The sequence below is a fragment of the Mirounga leonina genome, unplaced genomic scaffold, assembly GCF_011800145.1.
Source record: "Mirounga leonina isolate KUSES-001 unplaced genomic scaffold, KU_Mleo_1.0 Mir_204, whole genome shotgun sequence".
NCBI lineage: Eukaryota > Metazoa > Chordata > Mammalia > Carnivora > Phocidae > Mirounga > Mirounga leonina.
This window is the reverse complement of record NW_023270513.1, coordinates 2,690,916-2,712,752: the sequence shown is the minus strand read 5'-3', so window position 1 is coordinate 2,712,752 and position 21,837 is coordinate 2,690,916. Positions and strand designations below refer to the sequence as shown.

General features: G+C 44.7%; 1 protein-coding gene across 1 annotated transcript in view; it reads left to right on the top strand.

Annotated features, from left to right (window-relative positions):
- Positions 1-19,201, top strand: part of SLC7A3 (solute carrier family 7 member 3) — a 33,911-nt gene extending 14,710 nt beyond the window's left edge. Inside the window, exons 2-12 of the mRNA XM_035028705.1 lie at positions 14,904-15,303; positions 15,778-15,936; positions 16,112-16,289; positions 16,492-16,604; positions 16,746-16,968; positions 17,125-17,264; positions 17,388-17,490; positions 17,724-17,884; positions 18,101-18,267; positions 18,619-18,727; positions 18,864-19,201. Coding sequence (XP_034884596.1) covers positions 14,934-15,303; positions 15,778-15,936; positions 16,112-16,289; positions 16,492-16,604; positions 16,746-16,968; positions 17,125-17,264; positions 17,388-17,490; positions 17,724-17,884; positions 18,101-18,267; positions 18,619-18,727; positions 18,864-18,994 — 1,854 coding nt within the window. The 5' untranslated portion in view covers positions 14,904-14,933 and the 3' untranslated portion in view covers positions 18,995-19,201. The remainder of the gene's footprint in view (positions 1-14,903; positions 15,304-15,777; positions 15,937-16,111; positions 16,290-16,491; positions 16,605-16,745; positions 16,969-17,124; positions 17,265-17,387; positions 17,491-17,723; positions 17,885-18,100; positions 18,268-18,618; positions 18,728-18,863) is intronic.
- Positions 19,202-21,837: the final 2,636 nt, after the last annotated feature.

Below are 21,837 nucleotides of genomic sequence, written 5' to 3'. Positions count from 1 at the left end.
AGTACTGTTTTGGAAAGCAGTCCAAAGTACATTTTTAAGAAAAAAGTAAAGAGCAGAATATGTATATTATAATCATGTTTGTATTTTTCAAGGATATATGTGTTTATATTATGCATATATTTTCTTGTATAAGCACAGAATCTGGAAGAAAACGAAACTGTTAACAGTGGGGCTATCACACTGGGTGGCAGTGGGAATTTTACTTTCTCTCTTTCTCATGAACATGTTTTGCTTTTTGCGATATTTATTTTTTAATTCATTTTTTAAAAAAGTAATCTCTAAACCCAATGTGGGGCTCCCCAGAACAAGAGTCCCGTGTTCTACCGACTGAGCCAGCCAGATGCCCCTGCTTTTGCAATTTTTATTTTTTTAATTTTTAAAAACATTTGATTTATTTATTTGTTAGAGAGCACAAGCAGGAGGAGTGGCAGGCAGAGGGAGGAGCAGGCTCCCTGTTGAGCAAGGAGCCCAATGCAGGACTTGATCCCAGGAGCCTGGGATCGAGCCCCCGCATCGGGCTCCCTGCTCGGCGGGAAGCCTGCTTCTCCCTCTCCCACTCCCCCTGCTTGTGTTCCCTCTCTCACTGTCTCTCTCTGTCAAATAAATAGAATCTTTAAAAAAAAAAAAAAAAAGAGGGGCGCCTGGGTGGCTCAGTCCTTAAGCGTCTGCCTTTGGCTCAGGTCCTGAGATCGAGCCCCGCATCAGGCTCCCCGCTCCGTGGGAAGCCTGCTTCTCCTTCTCCCACTCCCCCTGCTTGTGTTCCCTCTCTCACTATGTCTCTCTCTGTCAAATAAATAAATAAAATCTTAAAAAAAAAAAAAAAGAAATCTCTACACCCAATGTGGGGCTTGAACCTACAACCCTGAGATCAAGAGTCATGTGCTCTAACAACTGAGCCAGCCAAGTGCCCCAGGAAAATGCATTTTATAATGTCTTATTTCTCTAGTCTAGTTTCCTTTTTTTTTTTTTTTTTTTTTAAGTTTTTTTTTTTTGGGGACCTGGGTGGCTCAGTCGTTAGGCGTCTGCCTTCAGCTCAAGTCATGATCCTGGGGTCCTGGGATCAAGCCCCGAGTCGGGCTCCCCACTTGGCAGGGAGCCTGCTTCTCCCTCTCCCTCTGTCTGCTGCTCCCCCTACTTGTGCTTTCTCTCTCTCTAATAAATAAATAAAATCTTAAAAAAAAAAGATTTTTAAGTAATCTCTATACCCAACATGGGCCTCAAATTTACAACCCTGAGATTAGGAGTCATTTTCTCTAGTGACTGAGCCATCCAGGCACCCCTAGTCTCCTCCTTTTTAAAAGTTTATTATTTTTTTAAGTAATCTCTGTACCCAACATGAGGCTCGAACTCTCCACCCCAAGAGGAATGAATTGTGATATATTCCCACAAAGGAATACTATACAGCTAAGAATTAATGATAGACAATGATGCACAAATCTTGAGTTGCATGCTCTTCTGACTGAGCCAGCCAGGTACCCCTCTTTAGTCTCATTTAATCTAAAAAGCCTCCTTGCTTTTTTCTTTTGTCTTCAAGACATTTGCAGAGTTCTGGCTAGTTGTCTTTTGTCTTGCAGAATATCTCACAATCTGAATTTGTCTGATTATATCCTCATGACTAGATTCAGATTAAAAAGTTTTGGCAAAAATATGTCATGGATGATATATACGTCTCATTACATCACACTTAGAGGTGCATAATGTCAGTTTGTTCCACTATTTGTGATGCTAAATTTGATCATTTGGTTAAGGTGGTTCCCCCCAGATCCTTCCACGGTAAAGTACTGTTGTAGGAAGAATTTTGGCCCCCACAACCTTCTCTCCCAAGGAATGTGTTACATTACATGGCAAAAAGGACTTTGCAGTTATAATTAAGGTTACTAATTATTAAAATAGGGAGATTGGGGGCACCTGGGTGGCTTAGTCGTTAAGCGTCTGCCTTCAGCTCAGGTCATGATCCCAGGGTCCTGGGATCGAGCCCCACGTCTGGCTCCCTTCTCGGTGGGGAGCCTGCTTCTCCCTCTCCCTCTCCCACTCCCCCTGCTTGTGTTCCCTCTCTCACTGTGTCTCTCTCTGTCAATGAAGTAAATAAAATCTTTAAAAAAAATAGGGAGATTGTCTTGGATTATCTCAGTGGGTCCATTGTAATCACATGAGCCCTTAAAAGTAGATTTATTTATTCAAAGCAGAAGGATTTGATGCATTGTGGCTTAGAGACGGAGAAGACCACATGTTAAGGGAATGTGGACTTCAGTCTTACAACTGCATGGAACTAAATTCTGCCAACATCTTGAATGAGCTTGCAAGTGGATTCTTCCCCAGAGTATCTAAAAGAGAATGCAGAAACTTTGATTTTATCCCTGTGAGACCTTGAGCAAAGAAATGCAGTGCAGTGCTAGACTTCCGACCGATATAGTATGGAATAATAAATTTGTGCTGTTTTAAGCCACTAAATTTGTAGTAATTTGTTACAGCAGAAATAAAAAACGAATACAGTACCTTTCTCTGTGTAATTAATATGTAATCTGTGGGGTGGTACTTTGAGATCATGTGAATACCGTTTCCCAACTTTTAAGGATCATCTATTAATGATCCTGGTCTGAATCAGTTTTTAACTTTGGTCAGTGAAAAATGGTGATTTTATAATGCTAGCATTTCTTGTAGATTTATTAGCTGGCATTCTTCTACAAAGAAAAGCTCCCCACCCCTGCCTTTTTAAAGTATCTCTATGAACCTATGAAATCCTTTAAAGGGCGCCTGGGTGGCTCAGTTGTTAAGCATCTGCCTTCGGCTCAGGTCATGATCCCAGGGTCCTGGGATCGAGCCCCACATCGGGCTCCCTGCACATTGGGAAGCCTGCTTCTCCCTCTCCCACTCCCCCTGCTTGTGTTCCCTCTCTCGCTGTGTCTCTCTCTGTGAAATAAATAAATAAAATCTTAAAAAAAAAAGAAGTCCTTTAAAATTCAGTGTATTAGTCAGTACTATTAATATTCTTACAAAATCAAGATTGAGGGACGCCTGGGTGGCTCAGTCAGTTAAGCGTCTGCCTTCGGCCCAGGTCATGATCCCAGGGTCCCAGGATCAAGTCCCTCATCCGGCTCCTTGCTCAGCAGGATGTGGCTTCTCCCTCTGCCCCTCCCCCTGCTTGTGCACTTTCTCTCTCTCTGACAAATAAATAAATAAAATCTTTAAAAAAAAAATCAAGATTGACAACTTTGATCATAAAAATTCAAAAATTGAATATATTCACCTCCTCTGGCTCAGCAAGTCCACTGCTAGGTCTATACCAACAGGATTGTGCACATGTGTTCAGCAAATAATATGTACTAAATTCACAGGAGCATTATTTGTAGTAGCTAAAAACTGTAAGCTAACAAAAAGTCAATCAACAAGGTAGAAGGAATGAATTGTGATATATTCCCACAAAGAAATACTATACAGCTAAGAATTAATGATAGACAGTGATGCACAACAATATGGATGACTCTCAGAAAGTTTTTTTTAAAGATTTTATTTATTTATTTGAGAGAGAGAGAATGAGAAAGAGAGAGAGCATGAGAGGGGGGAGGGTCAGAGGGAGAAGCAGACCCTCCGCTGACCAGGGAGCCTGATGTGGGACTCAATCCTGGGACTCCAGGATCATGACCTGAGCCAAAGGCAGTCGCTTAACCAACTGAGCCACCCAGGTGCCCTGAATCTTAGAAAGTTAATGTTGAGTGAACTTCCTCAGTCTGGTAAAGGGTGTCTACAAAAACCACAGAGCTACCATCATACTTAATAGTGAAAAACTGAATACTTTCCCCCTATGATCAAGAACAAGACAAGGATGTTTACTCTCACCATTTCTATTCAACATTGTACTGTACTAGAAGTTTGAGCTAGAGCAATTAGGCAAGGAAAAGAAGTAAAAGGCATCCATATTGAAAGAGAAGAAGTAAAATTATCTCTTTGCAAATGACATGATCTTTTATATGGAAAATCCTAAGGAAGGGCATCTGGCTGGCTCAGTCACTGGAGCATGTGACTCTTGATCTCTGGGTTGTGAGTTCGAGCCCCACATTTGAGGTAGAGATTACTTAAAGTTGTGGGTAGAGATTACTTAAAATAAATAAAATGGTTAAGGTGGCAAAGGTATGTGTACTTTACCCGAAAAAAAAACTAAAAAAAAGAAAGTCCTAAGGAATCCATTAAAACACTATTAGAAACTAACAAGTAAGTTCAACAAGGTTGCAGGATACAAAATCAATATAGAAATATCAATTACATTTCTTTCTTTTTTTAAAGTAATCTCTAGGGACACCTGAGTGGCTCAGTTGGTTGAGCGTCTGCCTTTGGCTCAGGTCATGATCCCAGGATCTTGGGATCGAGCCCCACATCGGGCTCCTTGCTCATCGAGGAGCCTGTTTGTCCCTCTCCCTCTGCCTACCGCTCCGCATGCTTGTGCTCTCTCTCTCTCTGTTAAATAGATAAATAAAATCTTTTTAAAAAAACAAAGTAATATCTATGCCCAATCTCTATGCTGTAAGTAATCTCTATGCTTGAACTCACTACCCTGAGATCAAGAGTCTACTGACTGAGCCAGCCAGGCATCCCTCAATTATATTTCTATAAGGGCAATGAACAAACTGAAAATGAAATTCAGAAAAGAATTACACTTGCAATAACATCAAAAAGAATAATATGCTTAGGAATAAATTTATCAAAAGTAGTACAGGGGCGCCTGGGTGGCTCAGTTGGTTAAGCGACTGCCTTCGGCTCAGGTCATGATCCTGGAGTCCCGGGATCAAGTCCCGCATCGGGCTCCCTGCTCGGCAGGGAGTCTGCTTCTCCCTCTGACCCTCCTCCCTCTCATGCTCTCTGTCTCTCATTCTCTCTCTCTCAAATAAATAAATAAAATCTTTAAAAAAAAAAAGAAAGTAGTACAAAACTTACACTCTAAAAACTACAAAATACTATAGACAGAAATTAAAGAAGACCTTAAAAAATGGAAACACATGGTTACAGATCAGAAGATTTGATATTGTTAAGATAGCAGTATGCCTCAAATTGGTCTATGGATTTAAGGCGATACCCGTCAAAATGCCAGTTGTCTTTGCAGAATCTAACAAGCTGATCCTAAATTTCATATGGAAATTCAAGGGACATAGAAAAGCTAAAACAATCTTGAAAAAGAAGAACAAAGTTAAAGGACTCACATTTCCCCATTTCAGAACTTACTACAAAGCTAACAGTAACCAAGACAGTGTGGTACTGTCATAAATACAGACATAGATGTCATTGGAACAGAATTTAATGTCCATAAGTAAATCCTCACATTTGTGGTCAATTGATTTTTGACAAGGGTGCAAGACAATTCAGTAGGGGAAAGAATAGTCTTTTCAATACATGGTATTGGGACACTTGATATCCACATGCAAAAGAATGGGTTAGGACCCATACCTCACACCCTGTACAAACATTAACTCAAAATGGATCAAAGACCTAAATACAAGAAATAAAACCATAAAACTCTTATCAGGAAACATAGGTGTAAATCTTTGTAAGCATGATTAGGCAGTGTTTGTCTTTTTTTACATGTGACAAAGCAGAAACGATCAAAGAAAAAATAAATTGAACTTCATCAAAATGAAAAACGTGGGGCGCCTGGGTGGCTCAGTCAGTTAAGCATCTGCCTTCGGCTCAGGTCATGATCCCAGGGTCCTGGGATCGAGCCCCACGTTGGGCTTCTTGCTCAGCGGAGAGCCTGCTTCTCCTTCTGCCTGCCGCTCTGCCAACTTGTGCTCTCTCTCTTGCTCTCTCTCTGGCAAATAAATAAAATATTTTTAAAAAATGAAAAATGTTTGTGCATCAAAAGACACTATAAAGAAAGTGAAAAGACAGCCCATGGAATGGGCAAAAATATTAGCAAGGAGTGTCTCGCTGGCTCAGTTGGTGGAGCACTTTACTCTTGATGTCAGGATCATGAGTTGAGCCCCACGATGGACGTAGAGCTTAATTAAAAAAAAAATCATCTTTTTTTAAGATTTTATTTTTAAATAATCTCTACGCCCAACGTGGGGCTTGAATTCGCAACCCTGAGACCTAGTGTCACATGCTTCACCCACTGAGCCAGCCAGGTGCCCTACACATCTTATATCTGATAAGGGTCTAGTGTCTAGACTACATAAAAAAATCTTTAAAACTTAACAATAAAAAGACAACCCAATTAAAATTGGGCAAAGTATTTGAATAGATTTTTCTCCAAATAAGTTATCTAAATAGCCAATAAGCACATGGGAAGATGCTCAACATCATTAGTCATTAGGGAAATGCAAATCAAAACACAATAAGATATCACTTCACACTTACTAGGTTGGCTCTGATTAAAAAGATGGCTGGGGCACCTTGGTGGCTCAGATGGTTAAGTGCCTGCTTTTGGCTTGGGTCATGATCTCCAGGTCCTGGGATCGAGCCCCACATCAGGCTCCCTGCTCAACTGGAGTCTGCTTCTCCCTCTCCCTCTGCTCTCCCCCTGTTTGTACTCTCTCTGTCTCTCTGTCTCTCTCTCCCTCCCAAATGAATAAATCAAATCTTAAAAAAAAAATATTATGGGGCACCTGGGTGGCTCAGTTGGTTAGATGTCTGACTTCAGCTCAGGTCATGATCTCAGGGTCCTAGGATCGAGCCCCAAATCGAGCTCCCCACTCAGCAGGATGTCTGCTTGTCCCTCTGCCCCTCGTGTGTTCTCTCTCTCTGTGTCTCTCAAATAAATAAATAAAATCTTTAAAATTTTTTTAAAAAGATGGCTTATAACAAGTGTTGGTGAGAATGTGGAGTAATTAGAACATTCATACACTGCTCGTGGGAATGTAAAGTGGCATAGCCCTTGTAGAAAACGGTCCATTAGTTCCTCAAAATGTTAAATATAGAGTTACCATATGATCCAGCAGTTCCACTCCTAGGTATGTACTCTAAAGAATTTAAAACATGTCCACAGAAAAACTTGTACACTGGGATGCATGGGTGGCTCATTCAGTTAAGTGTCTCCTTTTGGCTCAGGTCATGATCCCAGGGTCCTGGGATCAAGTCCTGTGTTGGGCTCCTTGCTCAGTGGGGAGACTGCTTCTCCCTCTGCCTGCTGCCCGCCTCCCCCCCCCACTTGTGCCCTCCTTTCTCTCTCTCTCTCTCTCTGTCAAATAAATAGATAAAATCTTTTTTTTTTAAAGATTTTATCTATTTATTTGAGAGAGAGAATGAGATAGAGAGAGAGAGCATGAGAGGGGGGAGGGTCAGAGGGAGAAGCAGACTTCCCGCTGAGCAGGGAGCCTGATGCGGGACTCGATCCCGGGACTCCAGGATCATGACCTGAGCGGAAGGCAGTCACTTAACCAACTCAGCCACCCAGGCGCCCCTAAATAGATAAAATCTTAAAAAAAAGAAAAACTTGTACACTGATGTTCATAGCAGCATTATTCATAGAGCCAAAATACATAGAAACAACCCAGACATCTATTGGTTAATGAATAGATAAATAAAATGTGGTATTTCCATACAATGAAACATTAATTGGCAATAAAAAAGAATGGAATATTTATATATGGTACAACGTGGATGAACCTTTAAAACATTATGGTAAATGAAAGAATTTGGTTCACAAAAGACCACATACTGTATGATTCCATTTATGTGAAATGTCCAGAATGGGCAAATTATAGAGACTGAAAGTAGAATCATGGTTGCCTAGGGATGGGGTGAGGGGGTTGGTAGGTTGGTAGGAAATGGGGAATGACTGGGAATAGGAAAAGGGTTTTTTTGTGGGATGATGAAAATGTTCTAAAATTGATTGTAATGACAGATGCACAACTCTGATTATACTAAAAACTACTGAATTGTATACTTTATTATTTTATTTTTTAGAGGTGGGAGGGGCAAAGGGAGAGGGAGAATCTTAAGCAGGCTTCATGCCCAGCATGGATTGTGACTCAGGGCTCAGTCTCAGGACCCTGAGATCATGACCTGAGCCAAAATCAAGAGTCGGATGCTTAACCGACTGAGCCACCCAGGCACCCCTGAATTGTATACTTTAAAGGGGTGAATTTTAGGGACGCCTAGGTGGCTCAGTCGGTTAAGCATCTGCCTCTGGCTCAGGTCATGATCCCAAGATCCTGGGATCAAGTCCCACATCGGGCTCCTTGCTCAGCAGAGAGCCTGCTTCTCCCTCTGCCCCTGCTGCTCCCCCTGCTTGTGCTCTCTCTCTCTGACAAATAAAGAAATAAAATCTTTTTTAAAAAAAGGTGAATTTTTGGGGCGCCTGGGTGGCTCAATTGGTTAAGCGACTGCCTTCGGCTCAGGTCATGATCCTGGAGTCCCGGGATCGAGTCCTGCATCCGGCTCCCTGCTCGGCAGGGAGTCTGCTTCTCCCTCTGACCCTCCTCCCTCTCATGCTCTCTCTCATTCTCTCTGTCTCAAATAAATAAATAAAATCTTTAAAAAAAAATAAAAAAATAAAAAAAATAAAAAATAAAAAAAGGTGAATTTTATGGTATATGAATTTTATCTCAACAAAAGAGTTTATACTGTATGATTACATTTACATAAGGGGCAGAAACAGGTTAAAAAAAAGTCTATGCTGTTAGAAGTCAGGACAGAGGTTACTCTTTTTAGGAGTGGGGGAGTAGTAATTGGAAGGATGCATGATGCGGATTTCTCCGGCACTGATAATGTTTTTTTCTTGATGTGGAGCCGTTATATGTGTGTTCATTTTGTGAACATTTATTGAACTGTTTATTAATTATAAACAATGAATTTCTACTTTTATTTTATTAGCAAATAACTTTAAACAATGATAGCTATGCTGTGGAAATTGTGGTAAAGCTGGTTTACTCTAACATGACAGATAGCACTGTAAATTGATTTAAAAAAATTTCCTTTAGTGAAGCACTGTAACAAGTATCAGAGTTTATAAATATCTTCATTATCTTTGACTCAATAATCACACTCCTGGGAATGAAGCCTAAGAAAGTAATTCTAGTAAATAGAGACATTGTGGGTTTTGGTTTTTTTTTTTTTTTTGAGTCATTGTGTTAACGAAGGTGTTTCGTAGAATAAAGGAAAACTGGAAACAACCTGAATAAATGTTTAAATGGTTAAATAAATAATGTTGCCATCAGTGCTATGGAATTTTTTTTAAAAGATTTATTTATTTATTTGAGAGAGAGTGCACACGCATGCAAGGGTGGGAGGGGCAGAGGGAGAGGGGGAGAGAGAATCTCAGGTAGGCTCCCTGCTGAACACAGAGCCTGAGGCCAGGCTTGATCTTACCACCCTGAGATCTTTTTTTTTTTTTTGAGTGAGTAAAGCGATAGAAGTTTATTAAATGAAGATACAGAAAAAGCTGTCAAGAGTGAGAGGGGTCCCGACAGGGTTGCCCTTACCACCCTGAGATCTTGACCTGAGCCAAAACCAAGAGTTGGATGCTCAACCGACTGAGCCACCCAGGTGCCACCCAGGTGCCCCAGTACTATGTAATATTATGCAACTACCAACAACACTAATTTTGAACAGAAGTACTAATTTGAAAAAATATTTGATCCTGAAAAAAAGAGAATGCAAAATTGTATGATAATTGAATACCAGACAAAGACCATAAGAGAACATGCAGAAACACAAATAGTTGGCTTGTTGGGAACTATGGGTGACTTTTTCGCAGTTTTCATTAATGTTAAGTTGTTTTATAATGAAAACAAATAATAACTTTAGTGTTTGGGGGCATCCAGCTGGCTCAGTCAGGGAAGCATATGACTCTCGATCTCAGGATGGTGAGTTTAAGTCCTATGTTGGGTGTAGAGCTTACTTTAAAAAAAAATAAGTTTTTTTTCACATGACCATTGTACCACAGAAAGAGATATTGAACTTGGAGGAAGTCCATAATGATTGAGGACACCATGGAACTTCTGGAAAAATAAAAGCTGAGGAAGGAAATATGGTTGAATTCTACAAATTTGTGAAAGGGATGGGTAGGTCAATGGGGATAGTTGTTCACAAAATCTGAGAATGCTAGAATTGGAGGGCACCTCCTGATGCTTCTAAGTCATTGACCAAATTTTTATTGAATAATTGAGTACCTATTTAGTCCACTGTTCGACTTCAGTGTGAGTTTATGACCAAAGATGAGAATTACTATTTACTTACTGGGCAATAAATTTGTGACACTCATTACTCCAAGAGGGAGCAGTCTATTACCCAGTCTTATCTTCCACTGCTACTTAACATTACACTTGGCTAAGCTCGTCTCTTCATGGGCCCCGGACTACTTCATGCCTCTTTGTAGGTCCAGAGTTCATCCACCCTTCATCCTTCGTGGCTCAGCTTAAGTTCCCTGCCAACCTATTATTTTTTTAAAAGATTTTATTTATTTATTTGAGAGAGAGAAATGGAGCAGAGGGAGGGGCAGAGGGAGAGGGAGAAGCAGACTCCCCACTGAGCAGGGAGCACGACATGGGGCTCTATACCGGGACTCCAGCATCATGACCTGAGCCAAAGGCAGACACTTAACCAACTGAGCCACCCAGGCACCCCCCCTGCCAACCTCGTCTTAACCCCTTACAAACTAAGAGGTCTTCTTTATATATTCCAGTCTGTACTGATGGCCTGTTCCTCAATATTTAAAACACCAGTTTGTCAATCTCGTAATAGAATCAGGCAGCTAATGTAAGCAACCAAGTGATTATCATAAACACTAATATATTATTATAAATATGTGCCAAGTTTTCATTGAACACTTCCCATGTGCCAGGCAGGAAGAGCTGACTTTATAATTTCACCTAAGCATCACGACAACCCTGTGAAATGTGTATATTATATCCAGAAACTGAGGCTCAGAGATTTTAGATAATGTGACTCATTAGCCACAGTGGATGAGCTGGGAATTTGACCTAGGTCTAACTCCAAAGACTGCACTCCCAAACACTATGTAATACTGTTTTAAAAAATATATATTTATTTTATTTTATGATTATTTATTTATTTATTTGACAGAGAGAAACACAGCAAGAGAGGGAACACAAACAGGGGGAGCTGGAGAGGGAGAAGCAGGCTATCTGCCGAGCGGGGAGCCCGATGCGGGGCTTGACCCCAGGACCCTGGGAATATGACCTGAGCCGAAGGCAGATGCTTAACAACTGAGCCACCCAGGCGCCCCCCAAAATATATATTTATTTTAAAGAGAGAGCGATGAGGGGGAGGAGTAGAAGGGGAGGGAGAGGGACAAGCAGACTCTGCACTGACCACGGAGCCCTATGCGGGGGGCTGGATCCTAGGACCCTGAGATCATGACCTGAGCTGAAATCAAGAGGCAGTCAGTCGCTCAACCGACTGAGCCACCCAGGCGTCCCAGTGTATTACTGTTTTAATTGAATTGTGTGTGTTTTTGTCTTTCTCTAACTAGATATTTTTTAAGATTTTATTCTTTAAAGTAATCTCTAATGTAGGCCTCAAACTCACAACCCGGGAATCAAGAGTCACATGCTCTACTGACTAAGCCAGCCAGGCGTCTACTCCCTAACTAGATTTTTAAGATTAGGAAGCCAAGGATTTTATTTTGTGTTTCCTTTGTAATCTCTTCATTGCTATACTAGCTGCTATACAGAGTCAGTGCTCAGTAAATACTTATGGAACTCTAAAATGGAGTTGTAGCTAACAGGAAACACCAATTGCTTCTAAAAGGATTTAGATTTTAGTCAGATTCATGGGTGATACACTCATAATGGATGATTTAAAGGAAACAAGGAGATTTGGGTCCATTTTTATTTATTTATTTATTTATTTATTTTAAACTTTGGTTCTTTTTTTTAGATTTTATTTGAGAGAGGGAGTGAGAGAGAGAGCATGAGAGGGGGAGGGTCAGAGGGAGAAGCAGACTCCCCGCTGAGGAGGGAATCTCATGTGGGCTTGATCCTGGGACTCTGGGATCCATTTTTAATACCTTACACCTTTGGGTAATATATGCCCTTTAATACGCCCTCGGGTCCATTTTTAATACCTTAGATGTCTTTTTTTTTTTTTAATTTTTTTTTTTTTTAAGATTTCACTTATTTGCGAGAGAGAGAATGAGAGACAGAGAGCATGAGAGGGGGGAGGGTCAGAGGGAGAAGCAGACTCCCTGCTGAGCAGGGAGCCTGACGTGGGACTCGATCCCGGGACTCTGGGACCACGACCTGAGCCGAAGGCAGCCGCTTAACCAACTGATCCACCCAGGCGCCCCACCTTAGATGTCTTGATGGAGGAGAAACACACCTTCACAACCCTGTTGCTCCATTATGATTACGAACTGATTGGGTTGGGGGTGCCTGGGTGGCTCAGTTGTTTAAGCAGCTGCCTTCGGCTCAAGTAATGGTCCCAGTGTTGTGGGATCCAGCCCCACTTAGAGCTCCCCGCTCAGCGGGGAGTCTGCTTCTCCCTTGGCCCCTTCCCCCTGCTCGTGCTTTCTCTCGCCATCTCTCTCTCTCTCAAATAAATAAATAAAATATGTTAAAAAAAAAAAAAAGAAGAACTGATTGGGTTGATGGGATTATGGGTTTGACACCCAGCGTGACCATTCTTGGATTCTTTAGCTCCTTTTCTGTTTCCCAGAAACTCCTAGCCTAAAAGGGCGGATCCCAGTGCTGGTGCTTCTCCCTGTTTGGTTTTGCTTGCTGTCACGCCTCCTCTTCTTGTGCATTTATTTATTAGATTTTATTTATTTATTTACTTATTTATTTGAGGGAGATTGAGAGGGGGGAGGAGCAGAGGGAGAGGGACAAGCAAACTCCACGCTGAGCACAAAGCCCCGCGTGGGGCTCAATCCCAGGACCCCAAGATCAGGACCAGAGCGGAAAGCAGAGTCTGGGGCTTAACTGACTGAGCCACCCAGGCGCCCCTCTCCTTGTGCATTTAAATGAGGCATGGTACCTATAGGAGGCGGGCATTGAAGTCCAATAGGGCAGGTTTATCAGTAAGATGGTCAACAAATGATTATGTTGTGGTATCAGGCAAGTCATGCCTCCCAGCCTCAACTTACTCATCAGGAAAACGGAATTAAACACACCGCCTCCTCCAAGAATTCAGTTATCGTTACAGTTTCATATTTAATAGTTTAACTAGAAATATACTACGGAGAGACTGGGGCCTAAAAATCTAGATGGGATTAATTATCTGTGGTGGCTGAAATCATCTTCCATTCTCTTGCTGACTGCAACTGAAATACCCACAGTTGAGGGTGAGAGCCGAGGGACTGGAGTCAGATGGCTGTCCATAATCCGGTATGGTCCTTGGGAAAGATTTCAGGGGTTCGGGAACCTCGTGCAGAAAAGCAAGCTAAGGAAGACTGAGGGAGAGTGAGTTGGAGACTTCCTGTGCCGTTTCCTCCTCCACTTCGCTCCCCTCCCCCACTGCTGCCAATCACAGATTCTGACCATTAAGGCACAAAGGTAGAAAATCCCATGGGGTCTCCGGCCAAGAAGCCTCTCATTGTCCGGCTCTGACTATAAGCTCGGAGAATGGGAAAAGGGCATCCTCTCCCCACCTTCCCTGCTAGATTCTTGCTCCTTGCCACGCCGGGCTGGCTGTTGCAAGTGGGAAGCAATCTCAGGCTGCACGCAATCTTTTTTGCAAAGCCGAGGAATGAGTGAATGAGAGAGAGAGAGACAGAGAGAGAGTGCGTGTGTCTGTGTGTCTAGGTGGTGTAGGGAGGATTGGGGGTGGGATTCCATGACGTTACCGACTCCGCCTCCCCGTATATATAAGGGGGCGCTTGGCGCGCAACGACCCCAAGCCGCAGCTTTGAAGCCTGAGCAGCGAAGTGGGTAGCCCCAACCCAACTCGGCTCAACTCAGCCTCACCCAACCCAATCTGAGACTCTCCTCTCCCTGGGCTTGCAACAGCTCTCCGGTAAGCCTTGGGGGCCGACACGTGTGTCGGAAGGGGACGGCGAGGGTCTGGGCATACCTAGGATTCTCTGGCAACCAGAGCGTGCAGTTGCATCAACGCGGCCGTGACCTGTTGCTGGGCGAGACCCCGGCCCCAGGAGCCAAGGCTCCCGTCTCCACCTCAGCCCCGGACCGTTTCTAGATGAATCCGGGAGCCGAGTTGGGGGGCATAGGGTGGAACCCCTCTCTGTTGCAAGCAATTTCGGGCTGCCCTGGGGCCCCTCTCGGGGTGCATCTCCAAATCTTTAGATGTCGAAGCCCCGCCCCACTGTTGATTCTTGCGGGTCAGCCTAGCAGGGCGGGAGGAAGTGGGAGAACATTCGCTTACTCCCCTGGGCGACAGTAGCACCATTGACGCGGTGTGGGCTGGGTGAGTAGGGAGGGAATTGAGTCGGTGCTCACTTTTGATCTGCAGGGGGAGGTCGGTTTCCCCCCCCGCCCCTCCCTCCGGGCAATCTAGTAACCTTGCCTATGAAGTAGCCCTTCGGGCAAGCGCTGAAAAGGAACATGGGTAGTGGATGCGAGAAGGGGCGTCTGCCCAGAGTTGCGGGCCGCTCCTGGGGTGAGTTCTGTTTAATTCCCAAGGAGCTACAGGCCGGGGAACGGACCCAGATTAGGTTCCACGGTTCCTGGGTTGGGGTCTAGGATAAACCCTAGTTTCCCCGTCAGAGAGAGAGAGAGACTGATGCTGACTGAGCGCTCCTGGGGTGCCCGGCTACTGTACCATAGGGGCTTTCACATGTCTTTTCTGCATTTAGTCCTTCTACAAACCGGTGAGGTACTGTTACTCCTCCTTGTTAAGGAAGAAACTGAGGTTAGAGGAAGACACTTGCCTTTGTCCCTTCAATATCCTCCCCCTCCCCCCATTGCTCCTTTGCTTGGTGGGGTGGGTATTGTCATGCACTCTTATAGCTTAGGGATAATGAGCCCTATTGAAGGGCTTTTTGTCTTGTTTTTCACCAGATCTTTGAATCCTCTGCAATTCCAGCTAGAATGCTGTGGCGGGCACTTCGCAGATTTGGTCAAAAGCTGGTACGCAGACGTGCGCTGGAGCCAGGCATGGCAGACAGTCGCCTTGCCAGATGCCTGAGCACCCTGGATTTAGTGGCCCTGGGTGTGGGCAGCACCTTGGGTGCAGGTGTGTATGTCCTGGCTGGTGAGGTGGCCAAAGATAAAGCAGGACCATCCATTGTGATCTGCTTTTTGGTGGCCGCTCTATCTTCTGTGTTGGCTGGACTGTGCTATGCGGAGTTTGGTGCCCGAGTTCCCCGTTCTGGGTCTGCGTATCTCTACAGCTATGTCACAGTGGGTGAGCTCTGGGCCTTCACCACTGGCTGGAACCTCATCCTCTCCTATGTTATAGGTGAGATGTTGGGGCAGGGAGGGAACTGTGCGCAGCCAATGAAGGGGCTTTGAGTCCGAAAGTCTGGGCGCGATGGTGAAGCGATAAATTCTTTAACATTCACAAGACTTCAGTACCCCTAAATGTGTGTGTGTTGGGGGGCTGGCTGGGAGGGTTGAAGGTGTGGAGAAATTGTTCGTTTTCTACTTATCTCTGTCCTGGGGTCCTAAATGGATTCGTTTTGGTTTTTAAAAAGTAAGACTAGGGCCACCTGGCTGGCTCAGTTGGTGGAGCATGCTGACTCCTGCTCTTTGGGTTGTGAGTTCAAGCCCCAGGTTGGGTGTAGAGCCTACTTAAAAAAAAAAAAAGTAAGAATAGGTGAAAACAGCAGGGATTATTTGTGTGACTGGTGTCCGGGGAGGGAGGAGGGAGGAGGGAGGAGGGGAGAAGGGGAGAAGGAAACTTGACCCCGTGTTTCTCCCTCTGCTCCCCCAGGTACAGCTAGTGTAGCCCGGGCCTGGAGCTCGGCGTTTGACAACCTGATTGGGAACCGCATCTCACAGACCCTGCAGGGGAGCATCTCACTGCATGTTCCCCATGTCCTTGCAGAATATCCAGACTTCTTTGCTCTGGGCCTTGTGTTGTTGCTCACCGGTGAGGGAAGACACAGGGCTAACTGATGGGGGCAGGGCTAGGAGGGACCAAGCCTGAGAGGGGAGGTGATAATGGTGAGAAAGAAGAGAAGCTGGGCAGGAAAGGTGTGCGCAGAGGCGGGAAACAAAGCGAGGACTGAGGACTTTTCTGAGTCCTGACTGCTTCTTTCCCACAGGATTGCTGGCTCTGGGGGCTAGTGAGTCAGCCCTGGTTACCAAAGTGTTCACAGTGGTGAACCTTTTGGTTCTCGGTTTTGTCATCATCTCTGGCTTCATTAAGGGGGACCTGCACAATTGGAAACTCACAGAAGAGGACTACAAACTGACCATGGCTGGACTCAATGACACCGACAGGTCAGGAGATTCACTCTCAGGAGCTGCAGAGCTGGGAGCATGATGGGGAGCCAAGGGGGATCCATGCTAAGGGCTTCAGGATTGGGTTGGGGAGGAGGAATGGGAGTTGAGGCCTCAAAGACCCGGCTGAGTGGTTTGGCGTTAGAGAAAAGGCCCAGAGGTGGCTGAACACACCTTTTCCATCCCTTTTCTTCCACTTTAGCTTGGGCCCTCTGGGCTCTGGAGGATTTGTGCCTTTCGGCTTCGAGGGGGTTCTCCGTGGAGCAGCTACCTGTTTCTATGCATTTGTTGGTTTCGACTGTATTGCTACCACTGGTAACACAGTCACTCTGGTTCTGGGGGTGGGGGCGCTGGGGTACAGTGTATGCTCAGGTGGCATGCACATTGGCGGGGGGTGGGGGGGAGTAGAGGAGCGGGCCTGCTTCCCTGATCAGAAACTTGTGCGCCTTCCTGCAGGTGAGGAAGCCCAGAATCCCCAGCGTTCCATCCCTGTGGGCATTGTGATTTCACTGTTCGTCTGCTTTTTGGCATATTTTGGTGTCTCTTCGGCACTTACGCTTATGATGCCTTACTACCAGCTTCAACCCGAGAGTCCCCTGCCTGAGGCATTTCTCTATACTGGATGGGCTCCTGCCCGCTATGTTGTGGCTGTTGGATCCCTCTGTGCGCTTTCTACCAGGTCAGTGGCCGAACGTTTGTTCTCCTCTGCCGTCGGGGTCTTTGGCTTTAGCGTTCAGTGCTTGGCGAATACCCCCTTAAAAGGGCTGTGAGGAGAAGGCTGTGTGGGAACAGAGACTGCAGTGAACTCATGCCGCTCGGCCATTCCTCTCTCCAGCCTCTTGGGCTCTATGTTCCCCATGCCTCGGGTGATCTATGCGATGGCAGAGGACGGCCTCCTGTTCCGTGTCCTTGCCAGGGTCCACACGGGCACACACACCCCCATCGTGGCCACTGTGGTCTCTGGCATTATTGCAGGTAAAAACAACAACAACAACAACAACCCCCCCCCCGTCTTTGCCCTTCCCCAAGTTGTTTCACCAATTCCCTTAAATTTACTCTTCCCTTCCCTCATTTCTTGTTTTCTGCCCTCAATTTCAGCATTCATGGCATTTCTCTTTGAACTCACTGATCTTGTGGACCTCATGTCAATTGGGACCCTGCTTGCTTACTCTCTGGTGGCTATTTGTGTTCTCATCCTCAGGTGAGACTCCCTTGGTAAACTAGGATTGGGGGGGGAGGTTTTGTTCTTGGGTGAGGAAGGACGGGGATCTCTTCTCCCTTCTTCCTCCGCCTGCCTTAATCCTGACTCTCCTGGAGGAACATGGACAGCCCACCACCCCGAAAAAAGCTCGTGGGGAGGTTAAGCTGCTTGGGAGAAGATGCTGAAGTGGTTAAGGGTTGTTGTTAATCACTGCCTTCTTACTCTTGCCTCAGGTATCAGCCTGAGCTGAAGAATGAGGAGGATGAGGTAGAGCTGCAGGAGGAGAAGATCGCCAAAGCAGAGAAACTGACCCTACAGGGACTATTCTGTCCACTCAACTCTGTCCCCACTCCACTGTCTGGCCAAGTTGTCTATGTGTGTTCCTCGTTGGTTGGTGAGCAATGGAATTTTTCTCTAGGGTGGTGGTTTTGAGGTCAGCATGACCGGTGTGTGTGTGTGTGTGTGTGTGTGTGTGTGTGTGTGTGTGTGTGGCATTTGGTGGCTGAGGATGAACTAGAGAGAGCATGACCTTCCTTGAATGGGGTGCCTGGTGTCTTCACATGCTGGTCTCAAGAGTTGGTTTTGATGTTTCTCAACTTGACCCTTGAAGCTCTGCTGCTCACTCTTCTTTGCCTGGTGTTGGCCCAGTGGCCCGTCCCCCTGCTTTCCGGAGACCCAGTGTGGACTGCAGTGGTTGTGCTGCTCCTGATGCTCATTACTGGGATCACTGGGGTCATCTGGAGACAGCCACAGAGTTCCACTCCCCTGCACTTTAAGGTAAATGACCTCTTTCTTTCCACCTACCCACCCATCTCAGAAGAATGGGCTCCAGATGCCTTGTGGTCTAATAAGATTCATAAATATTCTTTAATTGGACAAGGAGGGAAAGATACAGGAGATACCTAGGCCAAAGACTTCTCTCACCCTCCATAGTTCCTTTCCAGTTCTGTTTCCCCCAACTGTGTATCCTTGGAGTCCTGTCCTGTATGAGGCACATTAAATGTGTGGGCATTGAAATATACAAGATGAGTAGGAGTTGGACCCCTCCTTTCCTGGCCTCAGTAGGTTAGGGATCTCTTTCTAGGTCACCTCATGGTATATACAAAGAAGGTTTTGCTTTGTTCCCAGGTACCTGCTTTGCCTCTCCTCCCACTAATGAGCATCTTTGTGAATGTTTACCTTATGATGCAGATGACAGCGGGCACCTGGGCCCGATTTGGGGTCTGGATGCTGATTGGTAGGTATCCACTTGGGAAGAGTAGTCCTCTCAGGTGTCCTACCCCAGTTCTTTTTCCTCTTGGTCTCATGTAGGGAGACCTAAGAAGCCTTTATAGGTCACTATTCCCTACCTCACAGCTACCTTTCCCCACTAGGGTTTGCTATCTACTTCGGCTATGGGATCCAGCACAGCCTGGAAGAGGTTAAGAATGACCAAGCCCCACTCAAGTCTAGGGCCAAAACTGTAGACCTTGATCTCAGCAGTGCCTGTACACATTCGATTTGACATCATCACAACTGAATGCTGTCTGGTCCCCCTGCACAATAATGGAGAGTACCCATGAGCACACTGGGAAGCCAGGGCTCCCACGGGATGTGGGTGGGCGACCACTAATAGAGCTCTGTATTTATTGTGGAGTGAAGGATGTGTCTTTGCTGTTTCTCATCTTTTTATTTTTTATTTTTGGTGGTCTCCTTTTCAATTTGTCTGTAGCTGCTTACTGGCTTTTACAAAATTATTATTAAAAAGACACTAGAAAAAGAAACCATGTCTTGTTCTTTGCTTGCTAGAGATGATGTGGGGCCTGACTTGCAGTGTGGAGAGCTTCAGATACGTGTCTTGTGTTTGCTCCTGTCGCCGCAAAAGTCTCTTTTGTGCCTGTGTGTGTTCCTTGTTGGCTCAGGGTTTGAGGAGTGTGGCGTGGCTGCTTGTTAAGTCTAGTCACACTGAAAGGAATGATCTTGAGATAGGTTTCCCTCTTGCTATACTAAAGGTTAGCTTCTGAATAAGTAGGACAGCAATACTTGTCTTTGGGATTTGGGGGTGGACTCTGATCTCAACACTGGCATTGGTCAGGACCTACACTGAGACCATTGTCTTGTGTTCCACCCCTTCTAGTTGGACTAGACCCAGACTCTTGTGACTGCCTGGGTAACAGAGGTTTTGGCTAGGGTATTTGGCACGGCTGGAAGGAGGGGTGGATGATAGTGGGGTTTGGTAAAGGACTATATAGTACATATAGATACTGATGGTTGTAGAAGTAGTAAGGCAACAGAGCTCAAAGCTTGGCTCAGACCAAGAACTGTTCATTCGTCCATTTTTTCAACACACCTATGCGGAGCTCCTATTAAAATTAAAATGCTAGGTCCCATGCCGGGCCCTAGGGATACAAATATGAATAAAACCTCTAGTCCCTGCCCTCAAGGAACTCACAATCTAGAGGGGGAGACAAGCAGGTACACATGAAATAATGTGACTTAATACCAGGGCAGGGGTAAGTGCTGATTGCCACAGAAACACAAAGAAGGACAAGCTTGACCCGAGTCTTGAATAGGTGTTCCTGACGTGGACTGAGGGGAGGGTTTGTTTGTCAGTGAATAGTGTGCACAAAGCCACGGAGTGTGAAAAACCATATTGTATTTGGAGGTATGGTCTGTAGTTTAGTGTGGCTGGAGGGTAGCCTATGTGGGGTTGTGAAATACAACAGAGACCATACGAACCACACGAATGGCTTTGTATATCCTACCAAGGAATTCAGATGTTATCTTTATAAGTGGCACTTGCACGTGTGTTTGGGGGTGGGCAGGTAGTGAAGGATTCTAAGGAAGGAAGATGGTTGGATTTGTTAGCCTGGCAGGAAGTAGGGTGCTTCAGAAAAGGCTGGGGGAAGCTAGAGCAGTGAGATAATAGTCACCATTTAACCATTGTGACATTGCTAGTAGTAATTAGTTAGGAGGACATTGTGGTCATTTGGGTAAAATATTTCAGGGTTCTTGGTCAGTTGGACGTAGGAGGTAAGAAAGAAGTGGATGGCTTAGATCATGAAATTTCTGATTGGATGATCAGATTAGTAGCCAAGATGGCAAAAGAGGAGTAGCATATTGGGGGGAAAGACGAATTCAGATCCAGATATGCTAATTGATAAACATTCATGAATTTAGCTTCATACAGGTAAAGATACGTAATCAACAACGAACTTGAAGCTAGGCTAGAAGTCCAGGCTAGAGTTAAAGATTTGAAGGGCCACCAACTCAGAGCACACACGTGTATGTGAAGCAAATTTTGGGGGGCGCTTGGCTGGCTCGTTGGTAGAGCATGTGAGCCGATCTTGGGCTTGTGATTTCGAGCCCCACATTGGGCTTAGGGATTACTTAAAAAAGCTTTAGTATAAATTATATAATTTTCTTTGTATACAAAGAGCTCTTAGAAATCAGTAAGATGAATAACCTGATAAATGAATAAAGGATGTAAATAGTTTTCAGAAAAAATATGTAACACCAACAAATACTGATACTCAACCTCACTCATTAAAGAAATGCAAATCAAACAACGAGGTCTCAGTTCTTACCTTATAGACCAGCAAAACAATTTTCAAGATTTTAGTTTTAAGTAATCTCTGCACCCAACGTGAGCCTTGAACCCACAACCCTGAGATTAAGAGTTAAGTACTCTACTGACTGAGCCAGCCAGGTGCCACTGTGCCGCCTCCCCCCCACCCCCGTAAAACAAAGTTCAATGACTAGGGTTGGCAAAAGTGAGGGGAAACAGACAGTCTTATGCATGATGGGGATTTACATTGTAACTCTTGTGGAGAGTAATTTGATAATACAAGAATTAAAAACATTCCTTTTGATCTGACAATTCCACTTATAGGAATTTTAAAAATTTCACTTATATAAGGATATTTACTGTGACATTTTAATACAATAAAACTTGGAAGCTACCTAGTGTGCATCAGCCCGGAACTAGTTAAGTTACAATACATTAATTTGGTGGAATATTTATAGAGCCAGTAAAAAAAAAGAGAGAATTATATGTGCCAAGAGGTGATATGGAAAGCTCTCCAAGATACATTATTAAGTAGGAACAAACCAAAATGGAACAAAAACTTCAAGGTGCAGAACATTTGTGTGAAAGAACAAAGGAGAATATATTTATACATAATAATTTTTCTGGAAAAATATACAGGAAACTTAACCTCTGGTTTTTCTTACGTACTTTTACAGTTTTCCTAACCAGATACAAACATTACTTTTTTTAAAGATTTTATTTACTTATTTGACAGAGGGAGACCGCGAGACAGGGAACACAAGCAGGGGGAGTGGGAGAGGGAGAAGCAGGCCCCCCGC